Genomic DNA, 15,167 nt, shown 5'->3' on the forward strand with positions numbered 1-15,167 from the left:
TCAGTTGCCTATTGCAGTCTCATTGGTTCAAATGTTGTAAGTACTATTTTTGGACAACTCTCCCTTTAAAAATGTCACACTTAATTGCTCTAATATCAGAGATGTGAACTATTGCCTCCTCGTGACAAATAGATATGATGTATGGGTTTATTGTTCTAATGTCCAGGTGCCACAAGTTTCAAATTTCTCTAGAGAAATCCATTAGCTTCTTTTTTTAAGTCCGCGCAGTTGAATTCCTTTTGTTGTGGACTTTAATCCTAATGCCCCCATAGCAGACTTTGAAAACCACTTACTGTAACCTCTTTGGATTGCCTAAACAAGCATGCCTTTATAAACTTACAGTGAACTTAAATGCATTGTACATTCACAGAAGAAATTACAAAATAAAGTAATATTTCATATTTAGGCAGGTCCACCGATAGAGGGGAGAGGAGTAGGGGGCAGTTGCCCCAGAACCTGGCTAATCAAAATGGCCCAGTGTTCCCAACCACTGCTGCTGCTATTGTGGTGGTGGCAGTACCCAGAGCCCCAGGCTTTTTACATTGGTGAGCACTAGTGAGGGGAAGCTAGTCATTCCCCTTCCGCACCAGATCCTGCTCCTTCCGGGGGCATGGAACCACCCACACATACACACTTTGTCCAGGGGGTTGGTAATTCTGTTAGCCCACCTGCATTTAGTTCTATTGATGTAGTCTGAAGCCCGCTACAAAAATCAAGATCGATTTAAGTGTAAGTATTGAGAGTTACTTCTGGGATAGTGCCTGAAGTAGGCTGCTGAGACATCACTTGCACTAAGCATGAGAGCAGGTGAGATAAGTGATAGCATACTTGGTTACACAGAGCTTCCCAACGCTCCTGTACACAGCACCCTAGCTGCTGTTAAACCAAAATAATAGTGCAGTGACCACTTTGGACCTTTGGAGTCACTGTTTCATAGTAGGAGTCCGTATAGATACACAGCTTTAGTTATTAAGTACAGTAATACTGAGTTGTCAACAATGTCTAGTAAAAACTGGAATATATCGCAACCTGTTGGTCTGCTTGAAGGCTAAACAGGTCCTCTGTAGCACTTGTGAACCTTGTCAAGTCATTAGACTGAGGCAAATAAAGCTTTTAAAAAAGAAAGTTTAGAGTAGACTCTTTAGTGTCCCAGTGGGTGCAGTCCTGGCAGACTACTTCAGCCAGAAGATATTTTAGTCTGCATAGTGTGTGTTCAGTTTTAACTTTCTACCATATATGGAATGATTTGTTTATTTGTTATGTGTTTTTGTATTTGATATTAATTCTTTACCAAATGCTAAAAAGGCAACTTCCCAAATTTAACAGCTAAAGGCAACAAAACATTTTTTGCAAAAATCAAAGAAATAAACAAGTTGTAGGAAGGGAGTTTCAAAGGTACAAACAAGGAGTTACACACACAACTCTCATTGGTTTTCAAACTCCTTCATAATGTATACAGAGAAAAATATCTTCATCTGTGCCTCCCCGATGTTATCTGCCCCACTTCTGGGGCTAATGATTGGTGTAAATCAAGGGTACGTCTAGACTACATGCCTCTGTCACCAGAGGCATGTAGATTAGGCTATCAGACATAGGAAAATTAAGCAGCGATTTAAATAATTGCCGCTTCATTTAAATTTACATGGCTGCCGCGCTGAGCCGACAAACAGCTGATCAGCTGTTTGTCGGCTCTGCGCGATAGTCTGGACGCGCGAGTGCCGACATCAAAGGTATTTGTCGACCACCCAGGTATGCCTCAGTCTCTCTAACTACTCTGATTCCCAAAACCCCAGTTTCTTACAGGGCCTGGTAACATTCAATCACTAACCTCCAGTCATGTGCTCCTCATTACCTGTCTATGATGGATTTATTACCAGTTCACAAAACCCAAGAAGTGAGCATAAATCGATTGATCCTAAACCAAATGCCTGCTCACAGGACCTAAAAGAAACATGCATTTCTCTAGAACTGTTCTGCCCTCACCCCTTTAAACCCACTTTCATGTAGATATTACACTTACTCAATTGTTTTACCTGTCTTATCTATCTACTACATCTAGATTATTTATATGTGGTCCATCTCTATGATATTTAGGAGGATAAATATTTACTGGCATTCAGTAGATAGTACTCTTCCCAGTGCAAGGACATTATTTTATGTTATGCCCATAAAGTCAAGTGCACACTTGTGGCACCATAGTAATAATAGGGTTGCAGTAAATTTGGAAAATTAGAAACAATATAGGATTGAAATTATATAGGCAAAACAAAAGATCTTTTTAAAATTTGTATGTAAAATTGCATATAATACTATTTAAAATTTATTTTTCTTGCCATACTGGACTATGAAGAATTTTAGTAGTGTTCAGGATTCACTAAAATTTGCCATGAGAGAATTCTTCTGAGATGGTAGTAATTCCATTGTTACTTTACCTAGATTGAAGACAAATATATATTTTTTAAAATCGTAAATCAGCTGCTCAGTAACTTCTTAAAATGCTTACCAACCTGCTTAACATATAGTGTAGGGTTGTTCCAAGTGTTCAGCATTGATAACAATCCTGTTGACTTCAATTGGAACTGATTTAGGACACCAGGGAATGCCTTAGGAAACCCCACCCATCATTATAAAAATGGAATCTGTGACTATAGGATATGAGAAACTGTAAGTTGGTTTTCTCTCCTTACAGTCTGTCAATACAGCTGCAAGAGAGAGATCCTAGATATGTTGACCCAGAACAATGTTTCGTACGGGTAACATTCTCTTCTGATTATGCCAAACCTGTATAAAGCCGAGACAATCTATTCGCAGAGTAGATTGTCTTTTAAAAGTGTTGTGAAGGCTTCCTTTAGGATGCAAATTGAGAGGTCAGATGTAGAGGGATTGTGAACACTTTTCACAAAGCAAGCAGGCACTAGGGTATTTTGTCTTTTATTATTTTCCTACATGAGTTAATTTAAGAGCATAGTGATTATCTAGTTTTACCCACATAGTTGTTGCTGTAGCATGTAGCTCACTGGATGAGGTACACCACATGTTGTAATAGGCACGTATAGGACCAATGGATGTTGAAAGGTGTGTTGTGGAGCTGATCATTGTGGCAGTGGAGCTATGTCTGCGGGTTTGGGGATCTGTTGTTCTGCTCTGCTGATGCTCTAAATCTGGTGTATCCTGTTCTGTGAAGAGCTGGCTTCTAATCATGAAAAAAATTGAGAGATTGTTTGAAGGCCTGAAAATGGGGGTTATGGAAAGATTTCTTTCAAGGTGGGTTGAAATCTTTCCCTAAAGAAAACAAAGGCTGAACTACTGTGCATTTTCAGAGAGAATAAATGTACTTATCACATATTTCATAGCAATATGCAAATGCTGATATTGTCTTTTGGCACTGATGGATAATGTTAATTTGCAAAAAAAAATCCTTGGTGTTCACCTGTCAGCCGATGGTCAGGGCAGTGTGTGTGTGTGTGTGTGTGTGTGTGTCTGTGTGTTATACACCCGAGTCTTCAACTGCTAGGACACAAGGTCCTGTCGCAGTGGGCGGCCTTAGGAGAGGCCAATGGGTGCCCTGAGAGGTTTTACGTCCGTGTCTTTAGCCACTAGGACCGAGGTCCGTTCGCAGCGGGCAGCCAACAGGCTGACAGACGCCCTAAAGTTTACAGGGAGAGCTTATTACACCCGTGTCTTTAGCTGCTAGAACCAGGGTTCCTCCACAGCGGGCAGCCTATGGAAGGCTGACCGGCGCCCCACGGATCTGTCCCCTGGAGGTGACGTGATCCAAATGCCCAGCTCTGCCTGCATCTGCTCCCTATGACCGGCTGAAGTTCTTTTAAATTGTGCTTGGTTCTGTTACAGCAACTGAAGGAGTCAGGTTAAAGCTTAAACAGTTACAGGTTTATTAAAGAGACTTCTAAAGCATATGGTTACAATGGCTATTGCTCTATTTCTTAACTGCTAGCAAATAAATATAGGTGCCAGCCAAGGCAGTTCTCGCAGCCTCGAGGTTAACAATTGGCGTATCTCTGTTTACAGCCATCCAGGGTCACTGTGAGCTAGCATATCCAGGCCTCCTGTCAAGGCTTCAAAGACTATGCTGATTTTACTGCTCTGTGTGTGACCTGTATGCTCCAGGCAAGCAAGATGGATGTTTCAGGTGGGGGTTCCTGTCTGGCTGCACCACCCATAAATATTTTAGTTAGGAATTTTACAGGGATAATATGCTTGGTAAATGCATCTAGTGTTAAAATGATTTAACAAGTCAGCTGTTGGCAACAAATGAAGCACATAAAAAGCAGCCAGGGAAAGATAGAACACAATTCTGGAAGTCTGCAAAACATAGGTGCATTAATTTTATTAATGTAAGTCAGCATATGATGTACCTTCTAGCAATTTATTCAATTTGTCATGGAGACAATAACAGAAATGCTTGGTCCCGGTAAATTCTCTGACTTGGTCAGAAAGTCACATTTGGTTAAATGAAGGAAATTATATTGATTCTTTGACAGCCCTTTTCTACAGAACATTATTAATAATAATTATTGTTTGTATTTTGGTAGAACCTAGTGACAATTGAGAACAAGGCCTCATTTCACTAGGCTCTTTACAAATTGAGTAATAGATGGTCCATTACTCTACCCCAAAGAGCTCAAGATTTTAAATAGACAAGGTAAATCAAAGGGAAGGGAAAGTGATACAAGTAGAGTGAACAAACTGATGGCTGGCAAATGTTATGTTAGAGCTACTATTTTGGTGAGAGAAGGTTAGTAGGGCTTTCTTTTTCTTTTTCATTCTTTGGATGGATGATTGCTGAAGGGCAGGTTAGCTAGTCAGGCAAAGGAAAGAAGGGAAGAGGAGAGCACTCAGGTCAGGTAAAGTTAGGCTGAGAATAAGACACGGGTGAGGCAGGAAGTGGCAGGAATAAATTGTCATTTTCCAGAGCAAAAACTGGTGAAAATAGTCTGAAGTCATCAATAGCCAACAGTTCCTTTGACAGAACTTGCTGCCACTGCTTCTGTATCTGCTCCCGCCAGAATCATTATTTCTGTGACCCTGGGGGGTTGGCTTCTTCCCAGAATTTTTCTTCCCAGAGCATCAATATCCCCATTTCTCCCTCAACATAGCTGTTAAGTAGCATGGGGATTACAGTGCATATGGCGGAATCAATGAATTTAGTCCATGTTACTATTTGTGAGTTATCTACAAAGAGATGACTTCTTCTCATTCCAAAGCGTCTTCACAGATACATGGAGCAGTGTATCATCACCATTCATTTCTGTTGATAGCTTGTTCCTCTATTAAGATCCACCTGTTCATGTCTTTGTGTACAATATCCTACCATTAGTCGGTCATTTGCTTCTAGATCTGTCTGACCTTTGTTGCATTTTCATTATTTTTGGGCATATCATCCATTTATCTTCTTCAGTGTCCCAGCTACTGTAATCCTTTTGATTGCAGCTAATGCTGTACCATAATTTGACATTCTGCTTTCCTTCTAACTTATTGATTTGTCTTCAAATCATTTCACAGTCTACTGACCATCTTTCAAAGAATTCTCATCTCTACCACCTCCAGCCTTCTGATGTCTGTACTTTTAGTAGAATGATTTACGTTTTCACTTTGGTACCAAACAAATGGCACATCAACTCCTGTGTGGAACCTGTAGCTAAAGCACATCTCCTTTTAACTTTATCTTTGATGAACATGTTGGCACTGATCAAACTTCCTAGATACTCATAAGATTTACATATTCTACAACTTTACTGCTGCTCCATTTCAATATTTTTCCAATACAAACACTTTTTCATCTTGGCATTTATTGTAAATCTAAGTCAACTACATCAGAGTTCCAATGAATGAATTCTAACATGTCTGCCAGATATACAATGTCATCTGCATAAGTTAAAGAGCATAACTCTAGAATATTCAATGTCACTCTCTTCAACTTGTCTACAATTCTTAATATCCAGTATAAGAACATGATGAAAAGTGATGAGAATTCCATATCCCTTTTCTTACATCAAACTTTGACTTGAATCAGTTGCTTAATTTTCCACCAATTCTTTGCAAAGACTTAGTTTTTTATAAATACATTTGTTCAGAATTCTTCCACAAATGTGAGCATTCCATAAGCAGAATCATTTGTGCTTAAAATGTTTACGGCTGTCTGGTAGAGCAGAGGATTGAGGGGTGATGCAATATGAAATAAGTTTTGAGATGCAGGTGAGGTGGAGTAATGTAGGGTATAGAAGATGAGACTGAGCTGTTTGAAGATTGTGTAATTTGCAAGTCATACATATGTAACCATTCCCCCACTCCTCACTCAGACAAAATTCCTGTTGATTTCCATAGCAGTTTTTTTTCCTGAGCAAGTATTGCAAGATTAGCTCCAAGATGAATAAAACAAAAATATCTAAAAATCTAACATGACACAAAACTGTAGAATATAGGATATCTGTACTGTATTTCAATTCAACATTAGACAATAATCTAGTTCAGTATTGCTTATGTATATATGCAGTGTGTTCCTATAAACATGTCTATGTTTATACAGGTGTATGTCATATATAAATATACACACACTCTATATTGCACAGCATACATTTTCCTATAGATGATGGGATATGTAAGAGAGAATGTCAACCACAACATTAGATATTGGGTGAAACAGAGACCTGTTATATAACTCCATTGACTCCAAGATTTTGGGGGATGGAATTCTTTCCCAGATGCCTTTCTGGTGCCTCATGAACCTATGCTCAGAAAGTTTAACTGATGAATCTATTTGGGGTTAGGAAGGGATTTTCCACTGGGTAAGAAGGCACAGATGCTGGGGTTTCACATTCCTCTGCAGCATGGGACATGGGTCACTTGCTGGTTTGAATGAGTGCAAATGGTGGATTCTTTCTAGCCTGAAATATTTCAATCTAGATTTGAGGATTTAAGTAGCTCAACCAGTGATTATGGGCCTATTACAGAAGTGGGTGGGTGAGATTCTGTGTCCTGTTATGTGCAGGAGGTTGGACTTGATCATCATTATGGTCCTTCTAGCCATAAAGTCTATGAGTGTAAGTTATGTAGGGAATGACGTTGGGATAGTGTTTCTTGAAATATTTGTTCAGAATGACATAGTGTAATGATTTGCTGCGTTGACTTTGACTTGGAGAAGTAGTGGTCCAGCCTGCCTCATTCTTGAGTGGTGTCAACAGCAGTCAGTCTATATCTCTATTTCCCTTTTTCCTGCTCTGAAATGAAATTAAAGTGCTTCTAGAAAATTACAATAAAGCTGGTATTACATTTGATTATGATGTAACAACACAACTGTAATAGGTTCACTCTCCTCTTGTGAGCACCCATATGCATATACTTGCACTCTTTCTCTCTGCTTCTTCCTGCTCCAGAATACAGCAGTGTCCCAACGCCCCTGCCTCTGGGATGCCTCAATATCCAGGCCTCTCCCCCCTTGCCATCCCAGCGGCTAATGGGAAATTTGGGGGCACCCAGGCTTGCCCACTACTCTGGGTCTCAGATAGCCTCTGTCTTCTGTGTCCATTCATTCCAAGTTCCACTGCTACTCTAATTCCCTGGGGCTTTTCTCTGTGGCCCTTTGCCATCTTCACCCTTACCTCAGGGCTCTGTCCAAGATGGAGTCCCAGCTCCCAACTCAGAGCTCCTTCTTCTTCTCTCCGGCTGCTGGCTGCACCATCTAGTCCAGGGTTTTCCGGCTCAGCCCATCCATGCTCCTACAGCTCCAGCAAGGAACTGCCTGTCTCTGTCCCAGTGCTTTATACGATCTTGCTGGGTCCTCATTGGCTACTTCTCACACACCGCTCCAGAGAGCTTGGAGGACTTGTCTGCTGCTCTTTTCTGGCGTAGGCTATGACACAGCCTACAGCAGGGGGCCTTGGGGCTTAGTCTATCCCATCACAACAACCAAATCAAATACCAGACTATATTGACATTTGCTAGTCAACTGAGCATCCTTTTAACATCTTTCAATAATTTCATATTAAAGAGAAATAGATATGAATACAATATGGTAATTAAGGTACAATGAAATAATAAAGGTTTACTGTATTCCTCTTTGAATTCTACTCTAAGCAGTTTCAGTGCAATCTGTCATCTCATGTTAGCAGGGGGGAAGTACAAGAATGGAAAATATTTTTGCAAATTATCTCTGATATTTATGTCAGTAATTTCAGGAAATGTACAGGTATGATGGCCATTTCCCTCTGTTTCATATGCATAATATTAATGAATAATTCCAAGCAATACATTGTGTAAGGCTATTGCACTGATAGCATGACTTTAATCACTTGACCTTTTGCCTTATGCCTCAGAACTGGAAGTGACTTTAGATAAGCTTAAGCCAGTGGAGAACAACTCAGATATTTGATAGCATCACCAACATTCAACACACATGCCACAAGATCCAATGCCAATACACTCAGATATTTTCCCTGGAATGTCTAAGCCAGTTTACAAATACCTGGAGCATTAACCCTTTGACCTAGGCTAAAGAGGCCCACGTGGTTCAACTCACAACTGCTGTATATAATAATCTCACATAGGTATATAGCATTTATGTCTGTCACAGAGCTGTTGTGAAAATTGTAGGGCAGTATTTTCCAGTGGGGTTTAAGGTATGCAACTGCCATTGAGTTTAGGTCCTTTGAACTTTAGATGTTTGAAAATTTCAGCCAGAATGAATAAAATAAAGAATGTTAGTAGTAGCAAAGAGTAGAGACAAAGCTGATTCTAAATAGAAGCACTTAAACCAAATATTTTCGGAACTATTTTTGCAAATATGATGGAGAGAGGTGATTGCCCATAATGAAAGGCCCAATCCCCTGACATGCTAACTGCTGCCAATAACCATGACACAGTGCCAGTGGGCACAGAATCTCCATAGTTTTCAGCTCTCAGTCAGTAGGACAGAAAGAAGAGGGGAATAAATGGAGAAGAAGAGGATTATCTGAGATTATTTTCCCCTAATTCCACAATTGTGTGTTCTAATGTATTCACAAAGATCTTAGATCTGTCCTGAACTTTCATCAGTCATGATAGGGAAAGAGCACCTTGCATTAATCTCCACCCTTTTCTGCCGGGATATTTCTGGGCTCCAGAGGGAAGACCATCACTCTTCCATTAAGTATAGTTGCCAGAATAAGGACAGGGAAATAGCCACCCTCCTCTTCCCTACCATGGAAAGAATGAGCAATTTTTGTCACTTGTGTTGAAAATATTCTTTGTAAATCCAAAGTACAGTGCAAAAGCACTGAGTGATGTAATAAAACATAAGCCTGGCTTGTGAAAAATACAGTAAAATGGCTTCACTGTGCTAATTATTGTCAAATATTATGCAGCATTCAATCCTTCATCTTGGTGAGGTATTTGTTGTGAATTATTATCAGTCATGGACAGGACAAGGGCAGGACTAAACAAAAAGTCATGGAAGCTCAAGTCCTGCAGTGCAAGGCTAAAGTTGCAGAGATCACATGAAATCACAGACTTCATGAGTTCAACTCATAGCCTTAGCTATACAGAAGCAGTCTTCTGGAACCATAGTGCATATATTGTCACAATGCATTAATTATTGAATACTTACAAAATTAGATATCAAGAGCTCCTAAAATTTAAAGTGTATTCTGCTAATATATGGGTTTTATAAAATAGAGCAATTCCTAACTGCATGTGTTTTTTAATGTATACTTGGCATCTCACACCATATAATGTGTTGCATGTGCTTGCTTCCTTTGTCCTGGCTTGTGTCTATGTCGTTTTGTGCTTCCAGATAGCGGTGGGTGTGCTCGCAAACGTGCTGCAATGTCTGTCATGTTAACAGCTGTGAAGAGAGTTCAAAGTTCTCCAAACCTATTGGCTCCAGGTATAACTAATCAGTGGGACACTGCCTCTGAATGGCTTTGTATAACATTGTATGTTTCTGTAGAATTATCCTGTGAGAAGCAGAAGGAGAGTAACCAAAATGGTTATTCTACTGGCAAGGTGTATGTTTTATGTTGTGGAAATTGCTGAACATATTTTGTTTCTGAAGATGTAATCATACTTTTTCTCTGACTATATAGAGTAGACATTGAAGAATAGATAAAACTTCATGGGAAATTTTGAACACCTGTTTTAATTTAAAAATTGTGTCTCTATTTTAAGTATTTTGGGTATTTTCCCAATCTTTGCACCTGCCTCCACTTAGTCCCCTATTTTGTTCAAAAGAAAACATAGATGAAAACTGAGATTTGTTTCTTAAGAACTGTTAAATTATAATTCTCTGCTCCCAGTTTTTGATACTATTGTTTTCTCTATCACAAGCCAAAAATTATAATTTTAGTTGCAGGGAAAAAATAGCGCCAAATGAACTTTTACAAAGCAAAAAATCCTATTTTCAAGATAATGTTTCTAGAAATAAAAAATCAGCATGAAATCACAGAAAATATTCCATAGAGAGGCAAAACTGTTTCTTAATTGTTGGAAGGTATTGAGAGCAAGTTTAAGGAAGTAAAACTTAATGCGTGGCTATTAGCCATTAAATGATAGAGTAACTTACATGCCAGGTGTAAATAGAGCAGAAACCTAACTGCATGTATTTTAGACTATTTGTACAGTTCCAGTGCACAAACAGGTTATGGTATTTTAACTTTATTTATAGATGGTCTACATTGTGGACTAGCTTAAAACACATGTGAGCATGTGGCACCAATATGGCATTCAGTGGTCATGTCAGATAAGTGTAATACACAAAAGAGGCAGAAGAGTGAGTGAACGAGAGATAAAATGATGGTCTGGCTGAGGTATTATTTACTTCAGTGTTCCACTGCATCATTTTGGTCATTCAACTAGAAGAAATTGTCAAAAACCTTGAGGATAGAACTGTAAACATTCTTTACAGAATGAATGCCAATTTCTCACAACACTTAGGAGTTTATCATAAGATATACTGATGTTTCAACATGTTTTCAAAGGAAGTAGCTTCCATGTTTTGTCACCAAATTGATATTACTTCAGCAAATACATAGCATCTCATCCTGAATGCATGTTAGCACATTGGATTGAAGAGTCTCCATCTGTACAGGTCTGATTAAAGGGCTGTCAGAAAGTGTAAACTCAGTATTGAGAGATAAATACTAGGTTGGTCATGAAATTTCACTCTTGGCTGAAACTTGCTATGCTAACTGTCAGCCTGCCAGCATTTCTGGAGAGTATAAAATGCACAGGAAACAAAGAGCAGTTGTTTTAGACTATTTGTACAGTTCCAGTGCACAAACAGGTTATGGTATTTTTAACTTTATTTATAGATGGTCTACATTGTGGACTAGCTTAAAAATAAATATGAAATCGGAAAAGTTTATTTTTGTAAATGTCATATGGATTCTTCAGATGTGAGAATCTACTCCATAAAAACAGGAATCTAATTGAAATGAGTGGGACTACTTGCATAATAACATGGTAGTCAATGTGAGTAAGGGTAGTAGAACTGTGCTTTTAGGGGGTTATTTTGTGTGTGTACATTATTGACTTTAGAAAATACATATTATTCCAAACCACCTCTTGCAAAGCCAGCATGGTTTATCATGTAAAAATGCAAACTGAGACTTTTAAAATGTTTTATTTATTATACTTAATAGTTCATAAAGGTAGTGATGGTCCATAGTGCCAGTACTTATTTAGATAATTTTATTTAGTGGATTATTAACCTATTGGATTGGATTGTCACTCATGAATCGTCTTTACACATTTTTTCAAAAGGAAAAAGAATTCCATAAATGTGCGTAACACTTTTCAAATTAGTACACCTTTAGTCCATCTAATAATGACACACCCAAACAGATCCCATGCAAATATACTGAAGATATTTATGTCTTTATCTTTGAGTCTGCCAAATATTCTAAAGGAGTCTTGTCATATCCTACGTTTTGGCACCATTCAAAAATCTCACATCACCTATGTATGGCCTCCTTGTTTTTGAATGAAGCCTCTCCATGATCTCTTAAAGCACTGTAATTTCTTCTAGTATCTAGATTTAAGAAGACAATATAGAGAAATATGGAAAACCAAGCAACAGTATTGTTTATTGTATTCCCTGTTTGATATAACAGTGTTTTTTAAACAGTCACAATGTAATAATTGTCAATGTACAATATAACCCTTGATAAAATGTAATTTAATTGAGCGATAAACATTGGTTACTTACAGGGCAATATTCAGAAGTGCATATATAGGTAACAGAGGGCAAGTTGTGAATATGTCATTTCAATAAAATAGTACATATTTTATAGCATTTTTTCAAACTGTACATCAGAGAAAATTTATAAGAAACTAAGTTTTTTCTGCAAAATGGAAAACTGCCTCTTTTGAGACTATAACAATTGCCATTGAGCTTCCTTAAATTAGATTAATTTCTACAGGCACAATTACATCAGCTTCTTTTAAATAGTCTATGAAATTATCTTTAATTCAATACAAAGAAAACGCAGTGGTGATTCGTTTAGAAAATATCCTTGCATACCAGAGCATAGGCAATTAAAGTTGTGGAAAAAAGAACGATGATGATGATATATAGATTAAAATCAATTTGTCTGTTAAGAGACTAATTTGGCTGTGGAGGTTCATGGAGTGTGTGACCTTATGGCTAAATTGTCTTAAGTAGCAGCAGCAACTGCTGCAGACTTTAAAAAGCACCACCTCAATTATCCTTGAGTTTCTATTAGATTCTCTCAGATACCTTTATTTAATTAGCCCAGTACTCAGATTGATTAAAGATTGTTAGGAACAGTGATTTTTATTATTAAGAAAAAAAGCTTAACTTGGAAAGAAGGTATTTATCAAATTCTGACCATGTTACACCTATTTACCCTAGTGACTTAACTGAGTCAGTGTGTGTTTAAATGGGTACAAAATTTGGCACTACACACATCAATCAAAATATCACCCACCTGACTACAATTTAATCTAAATTGCTGTCTTTAAAAAAAATTCTTATCAAAGTATATTGTGAACCTAGTCCTCCAGTCCTTGCACATCTTAAAATCATCCCAAAGTCAGTGTGTGGTCTGAGTGTGCAGGGGATGCAGAGCCAGGCCCAGCGTCACATGCAGCGTGCTGTTCCATCACCAAAAACACTGACACAATTACCTGTAGTATTTTAATTTCCAGCACACACTGATATGGTTATTTCTTTTTTAGGACCTGATTCTCAGTCTCCAGATTCAGGTAAATAAAATATTATTTTATTTATGTATAAATGTACTAGTATTGTCCATGTATGAATTATAGCCGTCTTCCATTTATAGCATCATACATCCAAATGGATCCCAGTGCACTGTATGAACCTTACTGATTTTTGCAAACTATCTCAGTGTGAAACCTGTACCTAAAACCTCAGTCTGAAGTGATGTGTAGGCTTCCAGGGCAATTTTGTCCAACGATTAGTCGATATCGTATCTGCCATACAATCTGTTTTGCTCCTGTCTCTATGGGACACATAATACCGAATGCTCACCGTAAGTGCAGCCACCTCTAGCCTGAAATGCAGAAATGATTTAAGAATGCATCACAACACTGCACATCTTATCAAACTGAAATTTTATGGTGAACAAATACAGGGAGGAATTTAGCCAGAATACTGCATCTAGTGCCTATTCTTAGGGTATGTCTACACTTGCACCATAGTTCTAACTAGGGATGCAAATGTAGGCATTCGAAACAGTCAGTGAAGTGGGGATTTAAATATCCTTTAAATATCCTGCGCTTCATTAGCATGATCTCGCCGGCGCGTTACTCCGATCAACAGCTCTTTCGAAAGTGAAAGTGCACGCTCATTTTTTGAGGAGTAACATTAGTTTGAACCAAGGGGTTTGGTTCGAACTAACATATCCCTGCACGCACTTTCACTTTCGAAACAGCTGTTGATCGTAGTAACACGCCAGCAAGATCAAACTAATGAAGCGCGGGATATTTAAATTCCCGCTTCATTGACTGTTTCGAATGCCTACATTTGCATCCCTAGTTAGAACTAGTTAGAACTAGGGTGCAAGTGTACACACATCCTTAGAGAAAGTGCCAATGAATCTTTAATAATTACCAGTGATTAAAATCTCAAATCTAGGTCTCATCCAAAAAACAGCATTTCCTGCAGCACAGCTGTGTAATATAGGAGTGTTGGCTAAAAGCTGACTCAGATAGAAGGATACAATATACTGATTCACCTTCAGGCATTTCAATGAGACTGAAGATTTCTGAGTACAGCAAATACATATCCCAATCATTTCCCTAAGAACCCTGTTTGCTTCTGTATCCCTTTCCTCCATCCATTGTCTAATCTTCCAGTCTATAAGATATTCAGGTAAGGAATGCATTTCTATGTGGACAATGACTAGATTACAAAGAACAGAAATCTGACAATAGAGGCCTCTTGAAACTAAAAGGTATAAGTATAATAGGATCCAATGACTACAAGTTGGGAGACAAATTCAGACTAGAAATAAAAAAGGCTGTTGGAATAATTGACCACAATTGTGGTGGATACTCCATCACTGGAACACTTGAAATATAGATGATTTTTTTTCTGAGAAATTATAGTTTGACCAAAGCTATTGGACTTGAAGCAAGAATGTCTGGAAGTCCTATGGCCTGATGTATGCAGTAGGTCAGACTAGAAAGTCACAAAGGTCCCTTCTGACCTTAAAATCTATGTGTTTATGAATCCACAAATATTGTGGGAGCTATCAAAATATAAGCAAAGTAATAATGATGCATCTGATCTAGCTGACAAAATCACAGCTTGAGAGGTTATAGCTTCAGGGTTATCCATTTAATTCTCATTTAGCTGTACATATTGTTGACAGTAGTAATTCTAGAAAGCTGTAATTTCAACCATTTGTTAAATAGATTTATTATACTAACCTAAATACTTAGGGATTGTTTACCAAAATTTTGTTTTGATTTTTTCCCTCACAAAAGCTTGGGCATCTTATAATGATGGAAGCAGAGAGACATTGAATGGAGACACAAGTAGTTCATCTCTTGCAGCTAAAGGCTTTAGAAGTGTCCGACCAAACCTACAAGAAAAAAAGTCACCAACTCAGGTAAACCTTCACACACAAAGTTGCATCCTTGATATTAAATATAAGTGTTAGCTTAGAGGTGCATTACATGCTGGT

At 38.2% G+C, this 15,167-nt stretch overlaps 1 protein-coding gene across 7 annotated transcripts in view; it reads left to right on the forward strand.

The window, feature by feature from the left end:
* Nucleotides 1-15,167, forward strand: part of SORBS2 (sorbin and SH3 domain containing 2) — a 258,991-nt gene that overhangs the window by 127,200 nt on the left and 116,624 nt on the right. For 5 of the 7 annotated variants that reach the window (XM_089777891.1, XM_075930310.2, XM_075930311.2 and 2 more), the window contains exons 4-7: nt 4,030-4,150; nt 9,788-9,880; nt 13,192-13,218; nt 14,968-15,092. In XM_089777891.1, the coding sequence (XP_089634017.1) occupies nt 4,120-4,150; nt 9,788-9,880; nt 13,192-13,218; nt 14,968-15,092 (276 nt within the window). In that variant the 5' untranslated portion in view covers nt 4,030-4,119. The remainder of the gene's footprint in view (nt 1-4,029; nt 4,151-9,787; nt 9,881-13,191; nt 13,219-14,967; nt 15,093-15,167) is intronic. The other 2 variants (XM_089777890.1, XM_089777889.1) reach the window with 1 other exon arrangement.

The sequence above is a fragment of the Pelodiscus sinensis genome, chromosome 4, assembly GCF_052426305.1.
Source record: "Pelodiscus sinensis isolate ZL-2025 chromosome 4, ASM5242630v1, whole genome shotgun sequence".
NCBI lineage: Eukaryota > Metazoa > Chordata > Testudines > Trionychidae > Pelodiscus > Pelodiscus sinensis.